The 20868-nt window shown below is 45.3% G+C and overlaps 1 protein-coding gene and 1 long non-coding RNA gene across 8 annotated transcripts in view; one reads left to right on the top strand and one right to left on the bottom strand.

Annotated features, from left to right (window-relative positions):
* BRWD3 (bromodomain and WD repeat domain containing 3) overlaps window positions 1-15794 on the bottom strand; it is a 57059-nt gene extending 41265 nt beyond the window's left edge. For 4 of the 7 annotated variants that reach the window (XM_030497910.1, XM_030497912.1, XM_030497913.1 and 1 more), the window contains exons 1-6: window positions 15564-15785; window positions 15405-15463; window positions 15212-15241; window positions 14875-14934; window positions 6147-6297; window positions 3601-3699 (exon numbers count right to left, since the gene is read on the bottom strand). In XM_030497910.1, coding sequence (XP_030353770.1) covers window positions 3601-3699; window positions 6147-6297; window positions 14875-14934; window positions 15212-15241; window positions 15405-15463; window positions 15564-15600 — 436 coding nt within the window. In that variant the 5' untranslated portion in view covers window positions 15601-15785. Of the gene's footprint in view, window positions 1-3600; window positions 3700-6146; window positions 6298-14874; window positions 14935-15211; window positions 15242-15404; window positions 15464-15563 lie in introns of all 7 variants that reach the window. The other 3 variants (XR_003993215.1, XM_030497915.1, XM_030497911.1) reach the window with 3 other exon arrangements.
* Window positions 15058-20322, top strand: LOC115612973. The gene is made up of 2 exons (XR_003993217.1): window positions 15058-15452; window positions 17536-20322. It is a non-coding gene; the product is annotated as an uncharacterized LOC115612973 (long non-coding RNA).
* Window positions 20323-20868: the final 546 nt, after the last annotated feature.

Genomic DNA, 20868 nt, shown 5'->3' with positions numbered 1-20868 from the left:
AAGGCCTAAAAGCATTTAGAAAAAAAAACCCCGAACAAATCCAACACAGAATTAGCAACAGAGTAGCCCTAAAAACTTTCAGCAAACTATCAAATTAGCTGCTGTACTTCACAACACACTGGGCACAACAGCTGCCAACTCTACCCCCTCACTATGCCCTGCCAGGAAAAGCTGTAATAACCGCATTGATGTTATTTTAACATTAAAAGTGAGCATTACAGTCCTTAGTGCAAGTACAGGCACAGTTGCTGGGGCAGAGAGAAATCACACATGCGCTACAACAGTAATACTTAAATCACAATCCAGTCTACTAGGGGTAACACCACAGTTTCGTGCAAAACTCTTGCAAAAAAGCTCACCTAGGAAGGATAAAACCAAAACCCTTCACCAATAACCCATCAGTGGTTAACAAAAATTAAAAAGCAATCATCAGACATCACAAATTGCAGTATTAAGTCACAACTTGAGAAGGAATGAAAACGTTTCAGTACGGACAAAGTCCTCTAGCTGCAGCAGTTTTCAAACTGCTTGAATCCTTCCTCTCCCTATAAACCCTTGCCTCACTCCGCTTTTTGCAAGCAAAAATAGAAAACAGAATACTGGTACAAATATTGTTTTAAAAGTAGTTTCTCCAGCATTAAGGGTGATGGCTTCACATCATACTATTTTATGAAATAAGCACTGTAACTTCAGAATGAGGACATAACATTTTACATAGCCAGGACATGTGGTGAGCAGGCTCCAACCCCATTGTAGGGCTGGATCAAGCACAAAGATTGGGTACCAATAAGAAGACTGGAAAATAAACACATTTGGCTCACACATGCAAAACATCTTCTCAGAGAGTGGATGTGGCCACAAAGACAGCTAGACCCAGGAAAAGCACCAAAAGAACAAAGTGTTCCAGGTTTCATAGCTGCTGACCTCACGGAGCAAATTTACAGCAGAGAAACATCATCAATTTCTGACTTCAACAGAGCACTGCTATTTGGCAGCTCTAAAGTAGCTGGATCACCTTGACTGCACATTTCCATACAGCTGAAATGCTTGCTCATTGAGACTATGCTATGAACTTTCTGGTTCCAAATTTTGTGTTACTTTCACTAACAACAGATAGCCACCTAAAGATTTTCTTGCTCAGGTTAGAATACCTCTAATAATCAACTAAAGAGGGAAAACCATCTTCTTTTTAGTCTGCTCTGTGTTGCCTGCAGGAAAAAAAAAAAAAAAAAAAGGCCTGACAAAACTGAAGTCCTATTAAAAAAAAATACGTATACAAAATATGTGTATCACAGGTGAATAACTCCCATTGCTGAGGTGCTGGACAACCAATCTGCCACCTTTCTGACCGGAAAAGCACAAAGGGAGTCCTAAACATACCACTAGTGCAAAACCTGCAAAGAAACAGTCTAAAAGACCACCCTCGCTGTATTCACTGTGTTACCCTGTCAGCAGCAGAGAGCTGACAGCACTTTCCCTTCCTCTCCTCCCCCAGCAGATCACCACAGACCTCCAAGACCCAACAGACAACATGTTCCTGAGAATGACTCCACAACTTAGTGCTTTCTCTAAGACACCCTCAGCCAGAAGATTCCAGCTCTGCACAAACATGCTGGGAAAAGAGCAACAATGATTTCTTGCTCTGGTTCCACTGTGCATGACCTTCTCCTTTGGAGTACAGATCACAAAGTCCCATCCCAACCTCAACCAGATAAAGGCAAACCACTGCAGCTGCCAACTCTTCCAACTGGGAGGGAAGTGATATAAGAATACTTTTAGCTGCTCATTCTGCACCTTATTTATGAGTCTACGCAGGCAATTACACAATCATTATGTCTCACTCATGAACACACATTATTATGGGTGTCTATTTCTTCAGCCCAACTACTTCAGCAACTAATTCCAGAGAACTCAATCTGACTAAGCCAGCACAGTATGGGAATTCACAATTACACCAAGGAGACTGTATTCTTCCAGGAACCAATACTTATAAAAATTAATTTCTGGCTATAAAACACCCTTTGCAAGCACCTTTGCATTTCTTAAAGAAAACCCAAAACAATTCATAGGAAAACACAAACCCAACAAATCATCCTGTTCGCTAAGTCACTAAATAGTCACCAAGCAAGCAGCACAGACCTTTGCCATGACAGTAAATGCTGAAGTCCAATCTGCTAGTATGGTTCATTAATAATACTGCATATTCCAAAATCACACACTCTGATTCTCCTCTCATGAAAAAATTGATCCAGAAGTCCTTACAGAAATACAACTGTAGAAGCCGAGTGTATGCAATAAATAGGTTAGCCTATTAGCAATCCATCAGCCCAACTGCTAACAGTAAAGTAACTGCAGAACCAGTCAGGAAGTATAAATACGTAGATGTGTACAGAAGTAACCATACTAATATATGGAAACAATTTTCTTTTTTTAATGTCCACAGTATGACTCATAAATTATCTGACAAAAGCAGGAAAAGCACTAATGCAACAGCTCCCTATGCACTAGTTCCAGGCAAATAGCCATTCCTCTTTCATACAGAAGACCTGTAATTAACTCTGCTATTCCGTCACACTGCTGCCGCGCCACCACAGACCTTATGCAAAGCGTGCTATCGATTTCAACCACAAACAGCCTGGGCTTTGGCACTTTCGTGTCTGACAAGGATTAATTTTTAGTAATGAGAGAGAAAGTGCAGAAGCACAAATAGAACAGACATGGCAGAAATCAAAGACTGCCATCATCATCCCTACATCAACAAAGGGATGAGAGAAACATACATGAATGGATTTCCTAACAAACCTGGAGAAGTTTCTACGTTTGCATAAACACACAGTAAACAGAGATAAAATACCCTAAAAAGAAACTCATCATGACCCACAGGACTTCTATTTATGCCTACAAGAATCAAATTTGTTTGCTATAGAAATAATTAATGCAAGTTCAGGCCATACAAAGAAAACACTTTTCAGTTTAAGCAAACAGAGAAGCTCTGCGATGATATGTAAGCTGAATGCCTATATATATATCTGAGTTTTATACAAGTTCTTCATCTAACTGAAACACTGAAGTAACCCAAATGTAGGTTTGGTGATTACTTCCTTTTTGGAGAGGGATGTTGCAAGCAGTCTGTTTTCTGTCATAATCAAACTAAAATGAATGCTCGAGTCCAGAAAGTTCCCTGGGAGCCAGGCGCTTTGTTCTGGCTAAGATTCCTAAATGAAAAGATTGTCTCCATGCTCCTGTTACCATGCCTGTTCAATCTTATGAGCATATGTACAGATTATGTACATGTATCATAAAAAAATCCTCAAGCATGTTGCCCTCCGAACAGGAAGTTAACATGCAAAGCTTTTCAATGTGGCCACAACGTTTTAACATGTGAACACACATGAGGGAAGATCCAAGCCTGAATAACACAGAAAGGGTTATTCTATTGTCAGTGAGAAACCTCTTTTAGACTAATTTATGGTGAAATGTCAAAGAAGCCATTAATGCAAGCCCACAGTGGTGTTTCAGTCAGCAAGAGTAACTTTCAGCTGGAACAATAACAAAAATACAGAGAAGGAAAAAACACCTTATGTAGGTTTCAAAACTCACCCACGTTTGGTGGTTTCCCATAATTTACAGGTAGCTCTGGAGGCCGGCCTCTGTGAAGAGCCGCAAATGCAGATCCTTTCCATAGCGTATGTCTGAAGTCTGTACCAGCAAGATTAACAGTGGGTTAGTGAAACAATCAGCCAAACTGGGTCCAACCGACTTATTCTTCTTAGAATCAAGAGCATCAAGCACAACTCCCAGCATCCCAAAATAAGATTTGTCTTTTTAAGTAGTTTGTCAGAAATCTAACACTTACAGAAGATTGCTACTCTGATTTCTAGTTCCTAAGTGATACAAGTGTAAATTATTTCATCTTATTTTGGCTTCCTTTTGGTGAGCAGGGAGTCTAAATTGATGGAAAGAAAATGAAAACAATAGGTGCTCACAGTACTGAGGCAGGACTGAATTGCAGTATGTTTTTAGCCCTCCTGCAATCCCAACACATACAGGACCTTTCCTTATGAACTGTACATTTGAGAATACACACATACATTTGCTCCCTGAAAGTGGCAGAAGTAAGAGGTTTGGGGTTTTGTTTTTTTTCCTATAAATGTGTTTTGCTGCAGTTGGTGGCAATATGCCCTCCTTTCAGGCTGTCCTCTGCACCCCACCCCCCAAAAAACATTGTTTTTAAAATGAAGACTGTTTTCTCTAAAGACTCTCCAGCTCTCTGCTGCCAACTGGCCTCAGCGAGCCTCCTCTCTAGAACAATAGTGATTTTTCTGAGACTGTTCAGAGTGCCTCAGAAATTAGACCTGGACTTCTTCCATTTCTGGCCATCTGGAAGGAGAGAAATGAGCTTCCACGGTGAGTAAGGATGGAAACAGAAGGACAGTGCCACAGATTGGCGGATCTGTGTATCACCATTTAGATCCCTGAATATGAAGTGCACACGCTCCCATGACTCAAACAGACACCCAAGAGTACCTTCTGATGAAAACCCTAACTGTATCACAGATCATTACAATGCTACACATTAAAAACAGCACTCATGCTTTCTATAATAGATCAAAATAGCCATAAATACTAATGGTAAATGGAAACTTCATACCGATATACAACTAGGGGGAGTGGAAATTCACGTATGTCAACTTTGAAAAAGTAAGCTCTTTCATATTACTGAGTGTGTTTACACACCAAATGGCACAATGTCACAGCACCTTTTTCTGAAGGGAAAAAAAATCACACCCCAAATCTAGCAGAAATCTTTTTGCAAGGCATTTTTTATCACATGGCTTAGGAAGCACTACTTCTTTCAGTGATTCATCTAGCCTCTGTCCCCTAATTCACCTAATAAACTTGTGTTTCCCTGCACAAAAATGTTTATTTTCTCTCTGTTTTAAGACACAAACTGAACATGAAATGAACAAATGGTTCTGTGGAGGCCTCCCTGCAAACCCGATATTCTCCACCCAGTTATAGCACAGCATAGGCAAAACAAGACTCGGGCCCAAACTTTGCGTAAGGAAATGTGTTTGCAAACGGCACATCCCTCCAGGTGATATCCAAGGGATCAGCAGAATGCCACAAGTCCTTGTTAGCATCACAGTGTGACTTCAGAGGATGAGGTAAATTAAGTGCTCAACTGCCACTGAAACAGGAAGGTCCTGCTCCCCCATCCCTCCTCCTCTCCCAGAAGAATGCTCCTGCTGCCTGTGTCACCTCCAGCACTCTGATCCTTCCATGAGCTCATTTAATTCACTACAACAGCAATAACAAATTTTAGAACATTTTAGCTCTCTGAATCAGCACATCACAGCATCAAGTAAGTTCTGGCTCCTACAGGGAAGAAGTGGCAGCAGCATGGAGTGAGGAGGGAAGGGAGGAACCACTCTTTTCAATAGCAGATGGCTCTTAGATCTGTTTAGTTATAACACAAAACTGTGCTCTCAGGATCATTATCTCAAGCAGAGCAGTTTTTCAAAAAGAACAGGACTGGTGCTCTGTTCATGAAAGGAATGGAGGCTTTGGTTCAAATTAACTTTAAGCAAGGACAAGCAGGAATTATCACTGAATCAGTCTTACCTTCTCCCACCCCCTAAATGCTGCCCCAGATGCCATCCTGCCCTTCAACCTGATACACCAGTCCACACAGCCAGGGAATTGAATAATGGAACAAATGGAACAAATCAGCCTGAAAAATAGCCCAGCAAAAAATACAGACTGCTGGGTTATTTTAGATTCAGGCATGTGTGTATGTATATATAAAAAAAAAAAGGCTGTTTTTCAGATGGATCAAATGGATCCAGGCCAGTTCATCACATCGTTTACACAAACACCAGTTCAATGTGCTAAGGAGGGAGGCAAAGAAGCAAGTAACTACATCAGGCAACTGTAAGCAAGAGCTGCTCCTAAGTGGCATTTTCACGTATGTAACAGGACCAGCAATAACTGCACTTTAGCAACAGTACAACAAAAAACCTGACAAGCACAGGAGACAAACCAGGGTTCATGCAAACACATACAGATACCACAATATGAATTGAAACAAAAGGGGGTTTGATCATTAAAATAAAAATCAAGCACGCATAAATTGAGAATCTTACCTTTTGCTGCCCTCAGTAGAGACTGGCGCCCGACGCCCAGCAAAGTCTGCACACCTAGGACACTCTGTGGGATTTCCTTGTCTAAAAGGGGTCCAAGTCTCTCACAGATCCTAAGAAGATAATCTGGAGGGATGTGTGCATTGACAGCCACCTAAACATACAAACAATGCAGATGTTTGAAAATGGTTTTACTCTTGCTTCTACTGGTATTTCTTTGTTTGGTTCGTATTCAAGTGTTAAAGTTACTGAAATCAAGTCTAAAACCCCTGAAAGCCCCCTGAGAATTAATTATACCAAAGATGTTTTTTAAAGTGACATGGAATGTTGAAAAAGTCAGACCAGAAATTCCAGATGGTAGCAGCTACAGTTGTAATTTAGGATATCCCTTAATAACACAAATCCCTGCAATTCAGAGTAGTACTGTGTACTCAGTGCAGTTCTCTGATCAAACAAAGAATAGGATGTTTTTCCTGACTTTTTTTAAGCCTTTTTTACCCTCCAGTTCATTCTTTTCACATTTCTTGCTTAGCTGAAACACTCTTGCCAGACACACATTACTGTAAGAAGCACATGTGCTAAAGCCTAAAGCCCTAAGCATTCTTCTAAAAGCAACAGCCAGTCTCCAGTTTTTAGCTGCTGGGAGTAGGTATCTTTAAGACCCACATGTGTAGGCTCCTAATTCATAATGTCGAGAGAACATTCTTCTTTCCCTTTAGACAGAGACAATAGTTTTTCCAACAGTCTGTTCAAATAGCAAATAAACTGCGCCTCATTATCCAGAATGTCCTGCACTTGCCTGAGTTTTACTGCATTTACTAGCTGGCACGAAAATCTCAACATCAGAGCTTATTTAGCTCCTTCAACACAAGAAATGCAGCTACATCTATCTCCTTTTTAAAGATCAACAGTAACAGGTCACTCGGCTTTTAAGTACCTGTGATTGACAACGGAAAAAGTAGTTGTATTAGAACTATTCCAACTTTCTGTTGCAATATTATGATAAAAGAGATGGTCATAAACCAGGGGTTTCTTTTGGTTTACCAAGCCACAAACTAATGCCAAATAACACTAAGGCTGACCTGAAAGGGCCAGAAGAGTGTTCTTTGTAAAGAAATAATAGCAGGCATATGCCTGCACACTCCCCTCTCTCCTACATGACCACTTCAAATGTGGCCAGTCACAGGCCAATACAGGGCTGTAAGTACTCACTGCCCATGCAGTTCCCTCCCAGTGGCATGGAACAGGTTTTTGTGCAGCTGCAGTGACCTAGGATGATTCCCCAGTCTGGTTAAAACCATGACCAAGCTCCACTCTGGATCAGCTCCAGTGCTCGTCTACTACAAAGAGAGCAGTTTTGGCTCCCCTGGCTAGGAACGCTCACCGGACAAAAGAAGGAAAAGGTTTTCTGCCAGGCTTAGCAAAGCTGACTGTGATTCACAGAAGGGACAGGGCTGGTGGAAAGCAAGGAACAGGACCACCTCTTTCCACAGCAAAGCATCATCAGATAGGCCCAGGTATCCTGCCTACTGAGACCCAAGGATATGCCCAGCTCCTGCCCCGGCACACCAAAGGGAGCGGCATGCATCGGGAAGGAGGAAAAGGTATTTCACTCCAACCTGCTGCCAAAACATTGTTCACTGAACTATGTCATCAAACAGATCATTACTACATGTTACTGGGAAATCGTTCACTCCAATTGGGCAACAGCAGTGGTGTTACGGGCTCAGTGCAGTGAGTCACGCCTTGTATAATGCAACCACCTGCATCACAAGCAGGATCAACCCCATGCCCCAAATCAGATTTTAACCAAAATAACCCACAAAAATGAAAGGCTTTTCTAATCATATACACAAATTATTATTTGACTAAACCCAACTGAAAACTCTTCCAATTTGATGGAAACTGACAGAAGAGAGTCAGGCTTCTCCACACATCTTTTCAGTCACTGAGTGTTAGTGTCTGGCCGCCTGATGGAAACAAGAATCGCAGCTCTGCAGGAACAATAAACCCAAGGAATACACTAATGTAGTCCCATTTCATTGCTTTTCATGCTGTGAGCATCAAGGAATGATGCCCCATAAATGCTCCTTTGCACTGACCCAGTTCCTCCAGCCATTCTAACTTCATTTCTTTTTCCCAGAAAAATCATAGACTTCCAAACTTGCATTAGTACCTTCCCATTGTAAGTTACTTTGTCATTTACAATGTCTTTTATTCTAAATTACATGATATTACAGAAGTCAAAGTAAGATAAAAGGATTATCTGAACTTTTGTATTTGCCTATTCTTCTTACTCATTTCTGTAATATTATGAACGTGTTAATGAGATGAAATATTTTATTATCTTGCCCTAGCCTCCCTTCAGTATGTAAGAGATCTGAAAGGATCTGAAACAAAGGCAATTCTAAAGAGAGAATCTTCAATTTAATAAAATCTGAGTATGAAATCCTTTTTCACATCTCTGATAATTAGTTGCATGCTTCTCAGTCCACAACTGCCAATTCTAACAATTTACCAAGATTAAAGGATTTAAAAGAAAGAGAGCAAACAATCCAGAAGCTGTGGAATTTTACACTTCTAGAGTAGGGAAAAAACCAAGCCATACCACTCTCTTTGGAAATATAAAAGTCCAAACCATTCTCCTAGTGTCATGCAGCAAAACACTTCCCCTTTCACTCAGGAGCATGCTCCTTTTGAAGTATTGCTGCTGTTCTCTGTCTAGAGAGAGGTGCCGAATTCAGCCTGGCAGCAAATAGCCTACCGTGGAGACAGAGCAGAAGTTATGCAACAAGCAGTACTGGTTAGCTCGGTGCCTCTACTCAGAAATGGAAAGGGACTTTGTTGCTTAAAGATCCGCAGGTTAAGCCACAGTTTTATAAGGAATAGCAAAGAGAGAGAACATCAACACATGCACAGACCGGCCAGCGTTCAAATATGAAAGATGGATGCGCCAGACTGATGGAGCATGTGGCAGTTATCTGCACATGCCTGGTGGTAATTTGCCTGGGACATCCAGACGTTAAGCAGCTCAGGATACCAGACATCTGCTTGATCAGAGCCCAGACCAGAAAAGTTGGCAAATCCACCATGGAGCCAGAGTTAAATCGGCACAAGCGAGCTGCTGAGGCATCTAGATTTTAGTACACAGTTTTATTAGACTGTAAACTTTTCTAAGCAACAGTTAATGTGGAGCACATTGCACAGACCAGGCACACATTGAAGTGACCATACGCTTTATTAACACACCCTACTCACCAGATTTGCCACCTGCAATCAGAATCGTGCCACATTACAGAGGAAAGGCTGTATCACACTTCTTTCCCTGCACATTTTCATGTTTCTACAAGCCAGAAGAGCCCAAATAAGTGACCCTTAATCTGAATATTATCACTGTTGTTATTACCAAAGCAGGCAGCAAGAGCAGCAAATTCTCCTGGAGAATTTTTTTCCATAATAATTTCCAGATAAAATGCTTAAACCACAGCCCAGTGCAAAACAAGCAATTCTATTTTCAGGTTCCCAAAAGAACTTGAAACAAAAATTCTTTCTTTCACCTCTGCACGACATAGCTGTAAATGGATTTTAAGCATCTTTCCAAAATATGAAGCTGCAAACATACAGCTGAGAGAAACAATGTCTCCCAAATCAGATTTTCATTGAAAGAAGGATGGAAAAAGGCAAAGCACAGCATCAGTTATAGGCGCACCTTTGAGAGCGTGCTAGTTCAAACCCCGTACAAGGATATTATCACCTCCTCAAATACATTGGAAAATATTTTTTTAGAATATTAGAAAATATTTTAGAAAACTCAAAAAAAATTGGAGACAAGTAATACAGGCCAAAAATATGCTTTACAAGAGCTTTTCAAAGTGTGTCTTAAAATAATGCAGAAGAGCTGAAAACGTGCTAAGTGAGAGCAAGTTCTGCACCCTGAGATAAATTGTGAAGGGAAAAACATTTTGTTGCCTTAAGATGTGAAAGACCCTATAATGGTTAACATGTGAGAGCACAAGAATGCCACAGTAACACAGAAGAGTTCTCAGACACGGTAACCATACAGGCCTTCTGGATCTAAAAACTTTCAAGAATTGAGTAAATTAATTCATTCTTTTAAACAAATCTACATAAACAAGCCCGGGCGAATGTAACACAGCAATGACTGCTTGAACCAGTATGGAAATAAGTTGCTACAGTGATAAGCAGCTCCAAGTAAAGAACTATTAGTGAAGTCACGTCAGGGCTAGGAGAAAGTTGTACCCCTAAATGTGTTCATGCTTCTGTTGCTGGAAGCATTAACATGTAACATCAAAGACTACTGGGCAAAGGGTTCTCACTGGACAGCTAAGAAGACAGGCAAGAAGCTCGTTGATCCCAGAAGCAAACAAACAAAACCCCCTGGTATGACTGCTGACAATTTCTCCTCCAAGGAAGGTTTCAGTACAGAGGAAACAAACAAAAATGACTCGTTGTAATTACTACTTATAATAAGATGCCTGTCTTCCCAGTGATCGGAACCAGTTAGCTCTGAAATATCTCTTTTGGGAAGCCCAGTGAAACATTGCTTCAAAGCACAGACTAAATTTGACGCAAGACCTGCATAATGGAAGCAACGCAGGCTGCAACGCAGACCTTCGAAGGCTCTGCCGTAGCCAGTCCCCTGTGGGCAGCTGTGCAGCAGCAGCAGATTTCTAACCTCTAGGCAGTCGTATGACACTTCCCTTGTTTGCCAAAATAACAATCAATTAAGAATCAATTGACGACTGTATCAAAAAGGCAGCAGAGGAGACCAAGAAGATCAAGCTGAACAAGCAGGAAATCACTCAAGACCTCAAATATGGAATCTCAGCAAAAAGGAGCTCGGATACTGGTCTTGCACAAGATGTCAACAGTATGCAAATAGACATGAATTTAAAAAGCCATTATCAGATTCCCCAGAGAGAACAGGTTGGAACTACCATACTGCCAGATGACATTTTCCTGAGGTGACAAAACCGTAACATCTCTTCTCTGCTAATGCGGGATTGGTGGTATCTATAAATAACAGCACCTCGGACTCAGGACTAGTTTTAAATCAATGCAGATGGGCAGGGCAGAAACTCAGAGCCAAATCCCATAAGCTGTTCCATACCAGCACAGCCGTTCAAGGATGCAAATTCTCCACTTGAATACACTGCCAAACAATAGCTGATTTTCTGTTTTTCCTGAAATTATACTTATCTTCAGCACAAAGACCAAACCAGGCTGAGCCAGAAGAGATAGCCTATCAAAAAGTTCTTGAAAACCAGACCAGAGCCAGTCATCTTTATCAGGAATAAAGAGAGATAATTTCAAACAGCAGTCCACTGGAGACTATTCTGATAGTCTCAGTTGGTTCAGCTTGACTCATCTGTGCAACAGCTGACTCCACACTGAATGGCCATGGTTAATTTAAAATAGGTGTACTAATTGTGTGCAAGTTTGACATACTTCAGGCCTTCTATAAGGAGAGTGAGGACCCTCCCCTTTACAAACATGTTTCATGCCTCAAGACCACCAGCAGCCAATAACAAAGTAAAACCCGCTTCGGGGTACACCTGGATGATTACTTAGACAGGCAGCCACATGTTGCACATAAAAAGTACTCCACAGTGGAAATGTGTGGAGTAAAAAAAGGAGAAAAGACAAAGGGAACACAAACACACATAAGCGAGTCTTCTCTGCATGGTTTTGCTCGCTAGGTGCGATTCTTCTTAGTGTGTTTTGAATTACTCTTCTGCCTTGTGGTACCTGACATTTAAAGTAAAAGACCAAGTTCAAATAAAAAAAAAAAAAGAAAAAGAAATCTCAACAGAGAGTTTGCAGACCTTGACTAAAAGCTGGAGTGAAGTGGGAGTAAACATTCCTGAGATACAAGCCACCTAGTAGGAGATTCGGTTGTTACATCTTTACCGTTTCCAAAAGAGCAGTAACAACATTCTCAATGGCAAGAGTATCGCTGTATTCTCTGAAACATACCAACGCCAACCTGAATAGTCAAACTGAGAATGGAAAACAAAGTTGAAACATCAGCAATTAGAACAAGAAATACTTTGTCAGATTCACCAAAGCAGAATATTGGGCAAGCAAACAAAGAAGTCGGGCTTCTCTAAACTCATTGGGTTCAACTGCCTGGCCAGCGTAGTTGCAACACTGGGCAGAGATTGTAACTGAATATGGTTTTCTGTCTGGAAGTGTTCAACAGGGAGAAATGGGTAGAAAAAACTTTACCTCCAACTGCTAGCATCTGTAATTTATTTTTGGTTCACTATGTGCCTGAGATAATTCAAACTACGTTCAGAGTTATCTGTGTTCTTCACAATCCTGGCTTTGTTCTAAACACAACATGCAGACATCTAGCTAGTCCTGAAGTCGAGTAGTTCAGGTTAATATACAATCATATGCAACCAAAGGTCCAAATTCCAAATACATCAGAGCCTAAGCAATGAGGGGAAAAACCAGCCATCCTCAACAGTGAAAGCTTCAGTCTGGTGATTAATAGAGAGGAGCTCAGTTCTTCCTACCCAGCATCAACCTGCCTCACTGTAATGATTCATTTATAGTTCTCTTCCTTACTGTAAATCATAATAAAAAGTTAAATAATACTCAGTAACATTCATTACCACTAAAGACTACTAAATAATAGTATGTGATACTAAATAAAAAGGCAATCTAAAAGGAATTATTAGTTTAAGACAAGAGGAAAAAAAATACTATACTTAATTTTGATAATTCTATACAGCAAGAAGCAATTTCCCATTAATTCCAAGCCTCACTTTACAAGGGTTTGTGTCCTGTTTCTGAAAGTTTAAAGTGCATGATTTCAACAACGCCATCTAACATACACACACACAAAAAGGGTTTTAAGGCTTTTCTATTCGCACCCCATAGAACGAAAGGGCAAAATGTACATGTTACTGTAACTGACTAAGCAAAACCAGTGTGTCTGAAATCAGACTTCATACTGTCAGTTTCCTCTGAAACTGACAATAGTCACAAGCTAAACCTGAGCAGCCTATAGTTAGATTTCACGTAAATTTCAAGTAAATTCAGCATTAAAATGTATTGAATGCAGTACTTACTCTGTGTCAGTTCACACAATACACAGCCCCAGAATTATCCACAAGAGGTATGATGAAGCATAACTTTCATCTTAAATTCTTAATACACTTCGGAAAGGGAAAGCCAGCGGGTACAAATGCCTCATCTCAGCACAAGGAGCTCTTCCATCTGTATCTGAGCTTCTGCAACATTGCTAAAGTGGAAAACTAACTCTTGAGCAAGCTACAAAGCAGTTGGAGCAACAGTCGTGTCAAAACGCCACATCGCCCTTGCACTGGGCGAGATGAGAAAGGCAAGGATGTACTTTCAACTCCTTCCAGGTGAGGAGACAGCAATGATCACACACTGCATTGTATCAATATTGTAAAAGCTATTAGTACGTTTACCGCATTCCAACTGCAAAATGCTAAATCAGCAGCAGACATTATTGCCCAGAGCTCCCAGAAATGGAAACAAGGCCATTTGTACCCTTTGGAAACACACCAGAATGACTTTTGGCTTTACGCTGCTGTCTCGGGGGGGCCAGCACGGACACATGCATCTCGGGGCCGCGAAGGGAGAACGTCCATCCCCACGCACAGGGCCCTTGGCAGCACAGAGGGAAACTGACCTTTCTCAATGACAGAGATCCGTATGGTTTGTACCTAGCAAAGGCAGCTACTCCGTGTATTTCACTGGCATTTAATAGTTTCAACGTACCATTTCCTAAAACCCACACTTCTACACATTAAAGCAGGCCCGGCCGCCCCGGCTTGGCTCGGAGGTTTCGGCCCCGGCTGCCGCCGCAGGCCGGGAATCCCTGAACCCGGCGACGGGCCCGGCGGCACGTCGGCACGGAACACACACACACACACCCCCCGCTGCCCGCGGCCCCCGCCGTCACCGGGGCCTGGCGATGACAGGAACCCGCTCCCGCGGCCTCCGCCAGCCCGCGGGTGCCCGCTGGGGTTTGGCCGCGTTGCGCTTCCCCGCCGGGGTGAGGCGGGGGAGAGACCCGGGCCCTGTCAGTCCCATCGGCGGCAGCCCAGCGCGGTGGGGGGAGGCCTGTCAAACCGCCGCCCCGGGAAGCGGCGGGGGCACGGGCGGCGCTCCGCCGCGCTGCACAAGCCGGCCGAAGCGCCCCGAGGCCCAGCGCAGGCCGCAGCGGAGCCGCCCCGGCGGAGCAGCGAGGGGCGCGCAAGGCAGCCGGGGGGGTCTAGAGGGGGAACCGGCGCCCCGCGCCCCCCGCCCCATCCCGCCCTCCCTGCCAGTTCCTCCGCTGCGCCGCAGCCAATCAGCTGCCGCCTTCCATCGCCTCCCGCCGCTCTCCGTGTTGTAAGACGCGGCGCCATTCGCCGGGCTGGGCCCCGGTACGTGCCCTCAGATAACCCTCCCGGCCCCACAATAGCACGTCGCAGTCAGCACCAAGCAGCCCCCGCCGCCACCCCAGTGCGTGCGGCCCCCCTGCACCCGGCCCGGCCGCGCCTCCCCTTCCCTCCCGTCCGCACCCCCGCGGCCCGGCCCGGCGGAGAGCCGCGGCCTCGGTGGGGCGCAGCCCTAAGGGAGGACTGGCAGGGGGGTTGGAGGGGGGGGACACGGGGAACGGCAGCCGGTGCGGCGCCGGGGAAGGAGGGGAACTTGTCGGGGAAGTCGGGAGTGAAAGTTGTCTCACCAGGTCCTCGAAGCTCCGGCGGTGCTCCTTGCCCTGCCAGTCCAGGCGCCGGGGGATCAGCTGCGGGAGGGAGACGGGGAAGGGGAGGAGGGACGGGGACGGAGGCGGCCGTCAGACCCCGGCCGGCCCCGCGCCGAGCGCCCCCTCCCCGGGCGGCGAGCGGAGCCCCCGCCGGTGCCAGCCCGCCCCGGGGAGGAGCCCCTCCGCCGCTGCCCCCGGCCCGCCGCCCGCAGGGTCTCCCGCAGCCCCGGGCTGGCTTCATCGGGGCAGGGCAACCCCCGACACCCCCCCGTCCCGAGGGCTTCCCCCGTCCGTCCCGCCGAGGCAGGCGCTTTACCTGGTGCTCCTCCAGCTCCTCCACCAGCACCTGGGGAGAGACGGACACACGGACACACACACATACACACAAAGGACGTGAGTCCGGCGCCCGCAGCGCAGCGGCTCCCCCGCCTGCCGCCCCCTTGCCCCGGCCCGGCTCGGCCCGTCCAGTCCCCGCCCGGCCCGGCCAGAGCCCCCGGCTCCCCGCTCACCTGGGCGGATTTCTTGCAGGGTCCGGACTGCAGGAACCGGGCGATCAGGTAGTAGAGCTCTGCGGAGGGGAGGGGAGGGAAGGAGGGAGAAGCGGACACGGTTACAACGGGGGGCGGCCGGCGGGGCGGAGGGCAGCCCCCGCCGCCAGCGATACCCACCGGCTTCGAGCTGGGTCGGGGCGGCCGCCGTCGCCATCCTCCTCAGGAGGCCCGAGGGGGAGGGGGGGTGGCGGATCGCACCCCGGGGAGATGCCGCTCCTACTGCGGCCGAGCCCCCATGGAGGAGCCCCGCTGCCCGTGCGCGGCGCTGGCCCCGGTCCGGCTCCCGCCCGGGCTCATCGCATCGCCGGTCGCCCCATAGAGATCCCGGCCCGAGAGGCAGGCGCCGAGCGCGGTGCAGGGCGCGCCGCCCGCCGCACGGGGGCGCTGCACGGCTTCGCGACAGGGGGAAGCGGCTCCGGGAGGGGACGGGGCGGAAGCGCCTGGCCGGAAGGGGGCGGGTGTGACGCAGCGGGGTGGTGCTCGTGCGTCATGCGGCACTTCCGGCCGGCGGCGCGGTGTGGAGGTGATGGTGGCGGCGGGGCCGAGCCGGGGACTGGCGCCGTGAGGGGAAGAGCCGAGCGCCGGGAGCGTAGGGCCGGGAAATAATTAGTTGTTAAAAGAAAGCGCAGGGACCTTTAGGGACATGGAACCCACGCGGGTTCCGTGGAGGACTGTGCGGGTGGAAGGGGAAGGTGAAGAGCTGGCAGTGCTCACTGGGTCCCGTTAGGAAAGGCAGGGGAAGGTCTGAGGTGTGAAGCAGTTGTGCGGTGATGAGCTGCAGGCACTGAGAGATACGTGGAATCATTGAGAAAGGACTTACAGATCACTCAGCTCCAACCCCCTGCTACGGGCAGGGACACCTTCCACTAGAGCAGGTTGCTCCAAGCCCCTGTGTCCACCCTGGCCTTGAACACTGCCAGGGATGGGGCAGCCACAGCTTCTCTGGGCACCCTGTGCCAGCGCCTCAGCACCTTCACAGGGAAGAACTTCTGCCTTATATCCAACCTGAACTTCTTCTGATTTAAGTTCAAACCCACCACCCCTGCTCCTATCGTCACAGTCCGTGATGAAGAGTCTCTCTCCTACATCCTTATAGGATCCCGTCAGACACTGGCTGTGGTCATTGTGTGGTTTAATCCACCATAAACAGACAAAGGTGCATGAGACAAAGTACTGAGATGTGGGTGCCTGGGATTGGGCGCCTTGAGGAGTGTTGCAATACTCAGGCTGTGGTGCTGCTCACATGAAGTGGGCTGTTGCCAGTGTGCCCTCAGCCTCAGCACATACAGTCACTGCTACACCCCGAGGGGCATGGTCATGCCAAGGTTACGGGACGGAAGGCTGCAGGAGCCAAATTAAAATTGTTTGCTCCCAGTATCCAGGAATTGAAAATAAGATTGATACAGCACATGTTCTCTTCAAGGAGAAAAGGGCTCGATATCAGTCGCTGTCAATATTCTCAAGGGAAACAAATACTTTTTCGATGGAAAATATCCTGTCTAAGCTCCAGAAATTTATGTCACCTTAGTAATAAGTTGTTCAAACATATTAAGTGAATTGGCAGCATTCTTTAGTATAAAATTGTGGTTTGCCACCATAAATACTTGGCATTGAATATTAGAACTCCCCAAGCCTTGGCAGTGTAACAATCAGTGTCATAACTGGAAAATAAAACAAGACAACTCATCTTCATGCTTTGAGTACCGAGAGCTGAATCATCCTCAGTCGATGCCATTGAAACATTAGGAATAAATTCATTTTGAGCATGACTGGGCTTTCTGTGGAGCACTGCTTTTGGAGTTCTTCCTGCTGCTGCTGTCAGGATGCAGTCTTTCCTGATGGAAGCTTCTCGGGGTGCTTCAGGGTGCCCGACTAAGTGCAGGAGCTCTCTGGAGTTGAGCACTTGACATTCCACTGCTCTGCATAATTCACCTCCATTCACCCACCCCTTTATACAGCTGCGGAAGTTGTTTTGTGTCAGGAGCTCACTGGGTGATGTGGAGAGCTCATTTCTTCATCCTCCGAAGTTCTCAAGCTGCTCATGAAAGTTTAAATATATAAAAAAGTCGCTCTTGGAATCTTTTTTAAGGTTCATTGATCAGCTTGTCACCCACAGAGACACAAGGTGCCGCCTCGCCAAGCTGCAAACCTCCGTTCTAGGGATAGTAACAGCTCTCCCACCTCCCCAGCGTTACACCAGAGCCTCTGAAGTTACAGCACGGGTGCTTCTTGGGAGAGAGACAGTCCAAAACTGCAGTTCTCAAATTACCAGCTAGGAAAAGAGCATGGTGGTACTCGCTGTCCTTAGAGGTAACGTGTTTCTAACCTGTCTGCAGAACTGAGGATTGCAAGCTCAGCTTTTTATGCATGACAGGAACACATAAAATGTATGTTTTATAAAGATGTTTCATAGTATACCTTGAAACTATCTATCAATCTGTGTCAAGAGAAAACCCAGCACCATAAATGTTGTATAGCACCATGTCCTGGTGGGTTGTAGTGCTAAGAGTTACCCAATACATTTCTTTATGAATATAGTGGCACCTTTTTCCTTGGCGCCTTTTGGTCGGTGCCTTACTGAATCCTCTGTGATTTGCTTTTATTTGAGGTTGGGGTTGGCAACACGTGAAGTTGCACCACCACAATAGGCAGGATTGTTCTTTGGGGGCCTGTAGAGCTGATGGGAATTTCTATGATAGGTAAAATAGGCTCTCAAATGGAAAACCTGGGATAGAAAATGTCCTCAAAGGAAGCTTCTCTGTCCCTTGCTTATGTCCTTCCCACACCATTCCATACAGGAGCCTCGCCCCATGCTCTTTGCCTAAGTGCTTACAGATACTCGACCTCGCCGCTCCATGTTGCTCCATGTTGCACCCTCATTGCTGCTCAGGTGGATTCATGCATCAACAAGAAAGGAGCGTGTTAGTAATCACCCAACTATTTGTTGCGTGTGTGTGGCAGAGTACAGGTGCACAGGCATCCTGCAGCCCAGTGAGTACAAACAGAGCATTAGTCATGCCCAAAACAGCCATTGTGTAACTCTTCCCTTGGCTGGGCTCCGTCAATGCGTTGTGGCTGCAGTTTACTGCTCTGCAGTGACTCCCAAGCCTGTTCCCATGTTGCTGGTTCCCTGGCACCTCAGCTTCCTATCATTAATGTTTTCCCAGTTGCTTTATTATTCCCTGAGGCTGCTGTAAGGACTGTGATTGATAGCTCTTCCCACTTCTCCTGGGTTTCCCCCTTAAGGAGTCGTCTGCCTGCTGAGTAATGCCCATCCTCAAGTGTAGCTTTGGTTCCCCGGGAGCTCTGTCTCCACAGCACACTGCAGCCACACGCGCATCTTGCAGCTCCGTGACTCATCTCTTTCCAGATCCTCTGCGTCCAAGCAGCAGCATGCTGGGGGATGATAGTAAATCTCCTAGTGAAAGCCAGATTTTATGGTTGTGCTTATTCATCTTTCTCTAAAGCAGAACTCTATTATGTAAATGCCAACAGAAGCAGTGGCACTGAGAGGTGAAGAACATACTAACTGGCGTGGTAATTGTTGTTAATGGACAATGGAGTATTCAGAAGCAGAGGTGCTTTGAGAAAGAAGCTGGATCGTAACAGTTTCTTTCCATACTGCTCTTTAAAGAATAAATAAGTAGAAATTAAAGCTTTTAAAGGATACTAGGAGTAGAAACCAGTAATATTCAAAAGCCCATCACTTCCACCCATTTGGTTTGGTAGAAACGTCTCAGCACTTGAAAACAAGCTGATTTTCAGCTTTTTGCCTCTTTCTGGTCCACCCAGGCTCCACTAGTGCTTGCACTCAGGGTGCTTCTCATACCTTGGCCACTGGCAGCCTGTACTCCGCTACGAAATGGCCCATCGTGCCCTGTCACTGCAGTTGAGAGTAAATGCAAGTCAGCAGAGTTTATCTCTCTTTAATTTGACTACAAATTTAAATTAACTTCCCAATAGTCAGCTTGCAACACCAGCTAAATGTCTCTCTCTTTTTTCTTTAGTGTTGCACTGTCCCAGTGAGTCAGATTCTGACCTGCTTTAGCATAGTGTGAAAACATGATTGCAGGTTTTCACAAACCAGACAAAAATGTGCTGCTGCAAATCAAAAAAAGGAGGTTTAGAGTGGAATCGTGCAGGTATGCCTGGATTCTACCTTTACTTTTCAGTAAATGTAGATGGGAATACATATGTCTGAATCCATTTGGGTTTAAACACTAGAGCAAGTTAAGCATTCTCAGCTTTTTTCTGTATTTTCCATGCACATTTCTATGTGCATCCTGCTTATTTTGGTCCTTTCATATGCAGCTAAATGGCAAACAAGGATAGTAATTGTTGCAGAAAGGAAGTCGAAGGTTTTGCTTAACTGGTAGAAAAAGAAGTGCTATTTAGCAGGAATTAAATAATTGGTGCCTTGTACTATGCAGTTACTATGTAAGCAAATATGGATATAGGAAAGTCAAGGTTTATTTTAGGATTATCTCTAAATGCAGCAACTTAAAAATTAAATGTAGTGTCATAGCTTATTTATTCTTTAGAAAAAGAGAGGTGCAAAAAATTAGCAGTAATTGCAGTCATGGGCTTTGCTTGAGTGCAGAGAATCTGTGGGAATCTGCCATCCTGTCTTGTGGGACAAATCTCCAAATTTCCACTCCTTCACACAGCTTTCTCCCTTGGTATGAGCTGTTAAATAATAACTAAATAGCTGCTGGGTATTATACAAGATCTGCTCTAAGTTTATTGCTATTTTTAAAAAAAATAATATTTAATTTCCCTGCTGCATCATACCAATCCTTCCTCTAGATGGTGCCCGAAACCCAAGAGTCGGGTGTGATACTATCCCATATGGAAGGCTATTGGGAAATAGTCAGGACGCCACTCTCCTTTGTTTCTAAATTCTATCATGTAATACTTTGTCTCAGTTGATAGATTACTTGTTCTGCATAATGTAAATACGGTGTTTCTTCCTCTTGAGAATCTTAAAATCCGTTTGCTAGAGCCTAAAATGCCACCTGCCTGGAACAGTATCATCTGTTACTCCGTGGACCGATCCATATCTCATATTTCTTATGGCAGCCATTAACTGGTGTTAGCTGTTGATCGGCTGGATGGTATGTACATCAGTGCTGCAGCTGTGGGAGCTTATTGCCTACTTTTCCAATAAATTAATTCTTTCTGAATATTATTATTTATGCCTATATTTTACATAGAAAGGCAAAATTTCAAATACAGATGAAATGCATATGAAAATGGGCAACAGTGATCTGTGTACCTATAAGCTCATAGCTCCATAAGCAGAAGGACTGGGTAAATAGTGTCAGTATTACAGTGTATTCAGCACCACTGAATTGCAACATTATACCTGAAAGTGCTTGTAATCCAGCAAGTTCTATAAGCAGGAAAATTCACAGAATCATGG

Source organism: Strigops habroptila, chromosome 9, assembly GCF_004027225.2.
Source record: "Strigops habroptila isolate Jane chromosome 9, bStrHab1.2.pri, whole genome shotgun sequence".
Lineage (NCBI taxonomy): Eukaryota > Metazoa > Chordata > Aves > Psittaciformes > Psittacidae > Strigops > Strigops habroptila.
The sequence above is the reverse complement of the archived record's forward strand: the minus strand, read 5'-3'. Positions and strand labels throughout refer to the sequence as shown.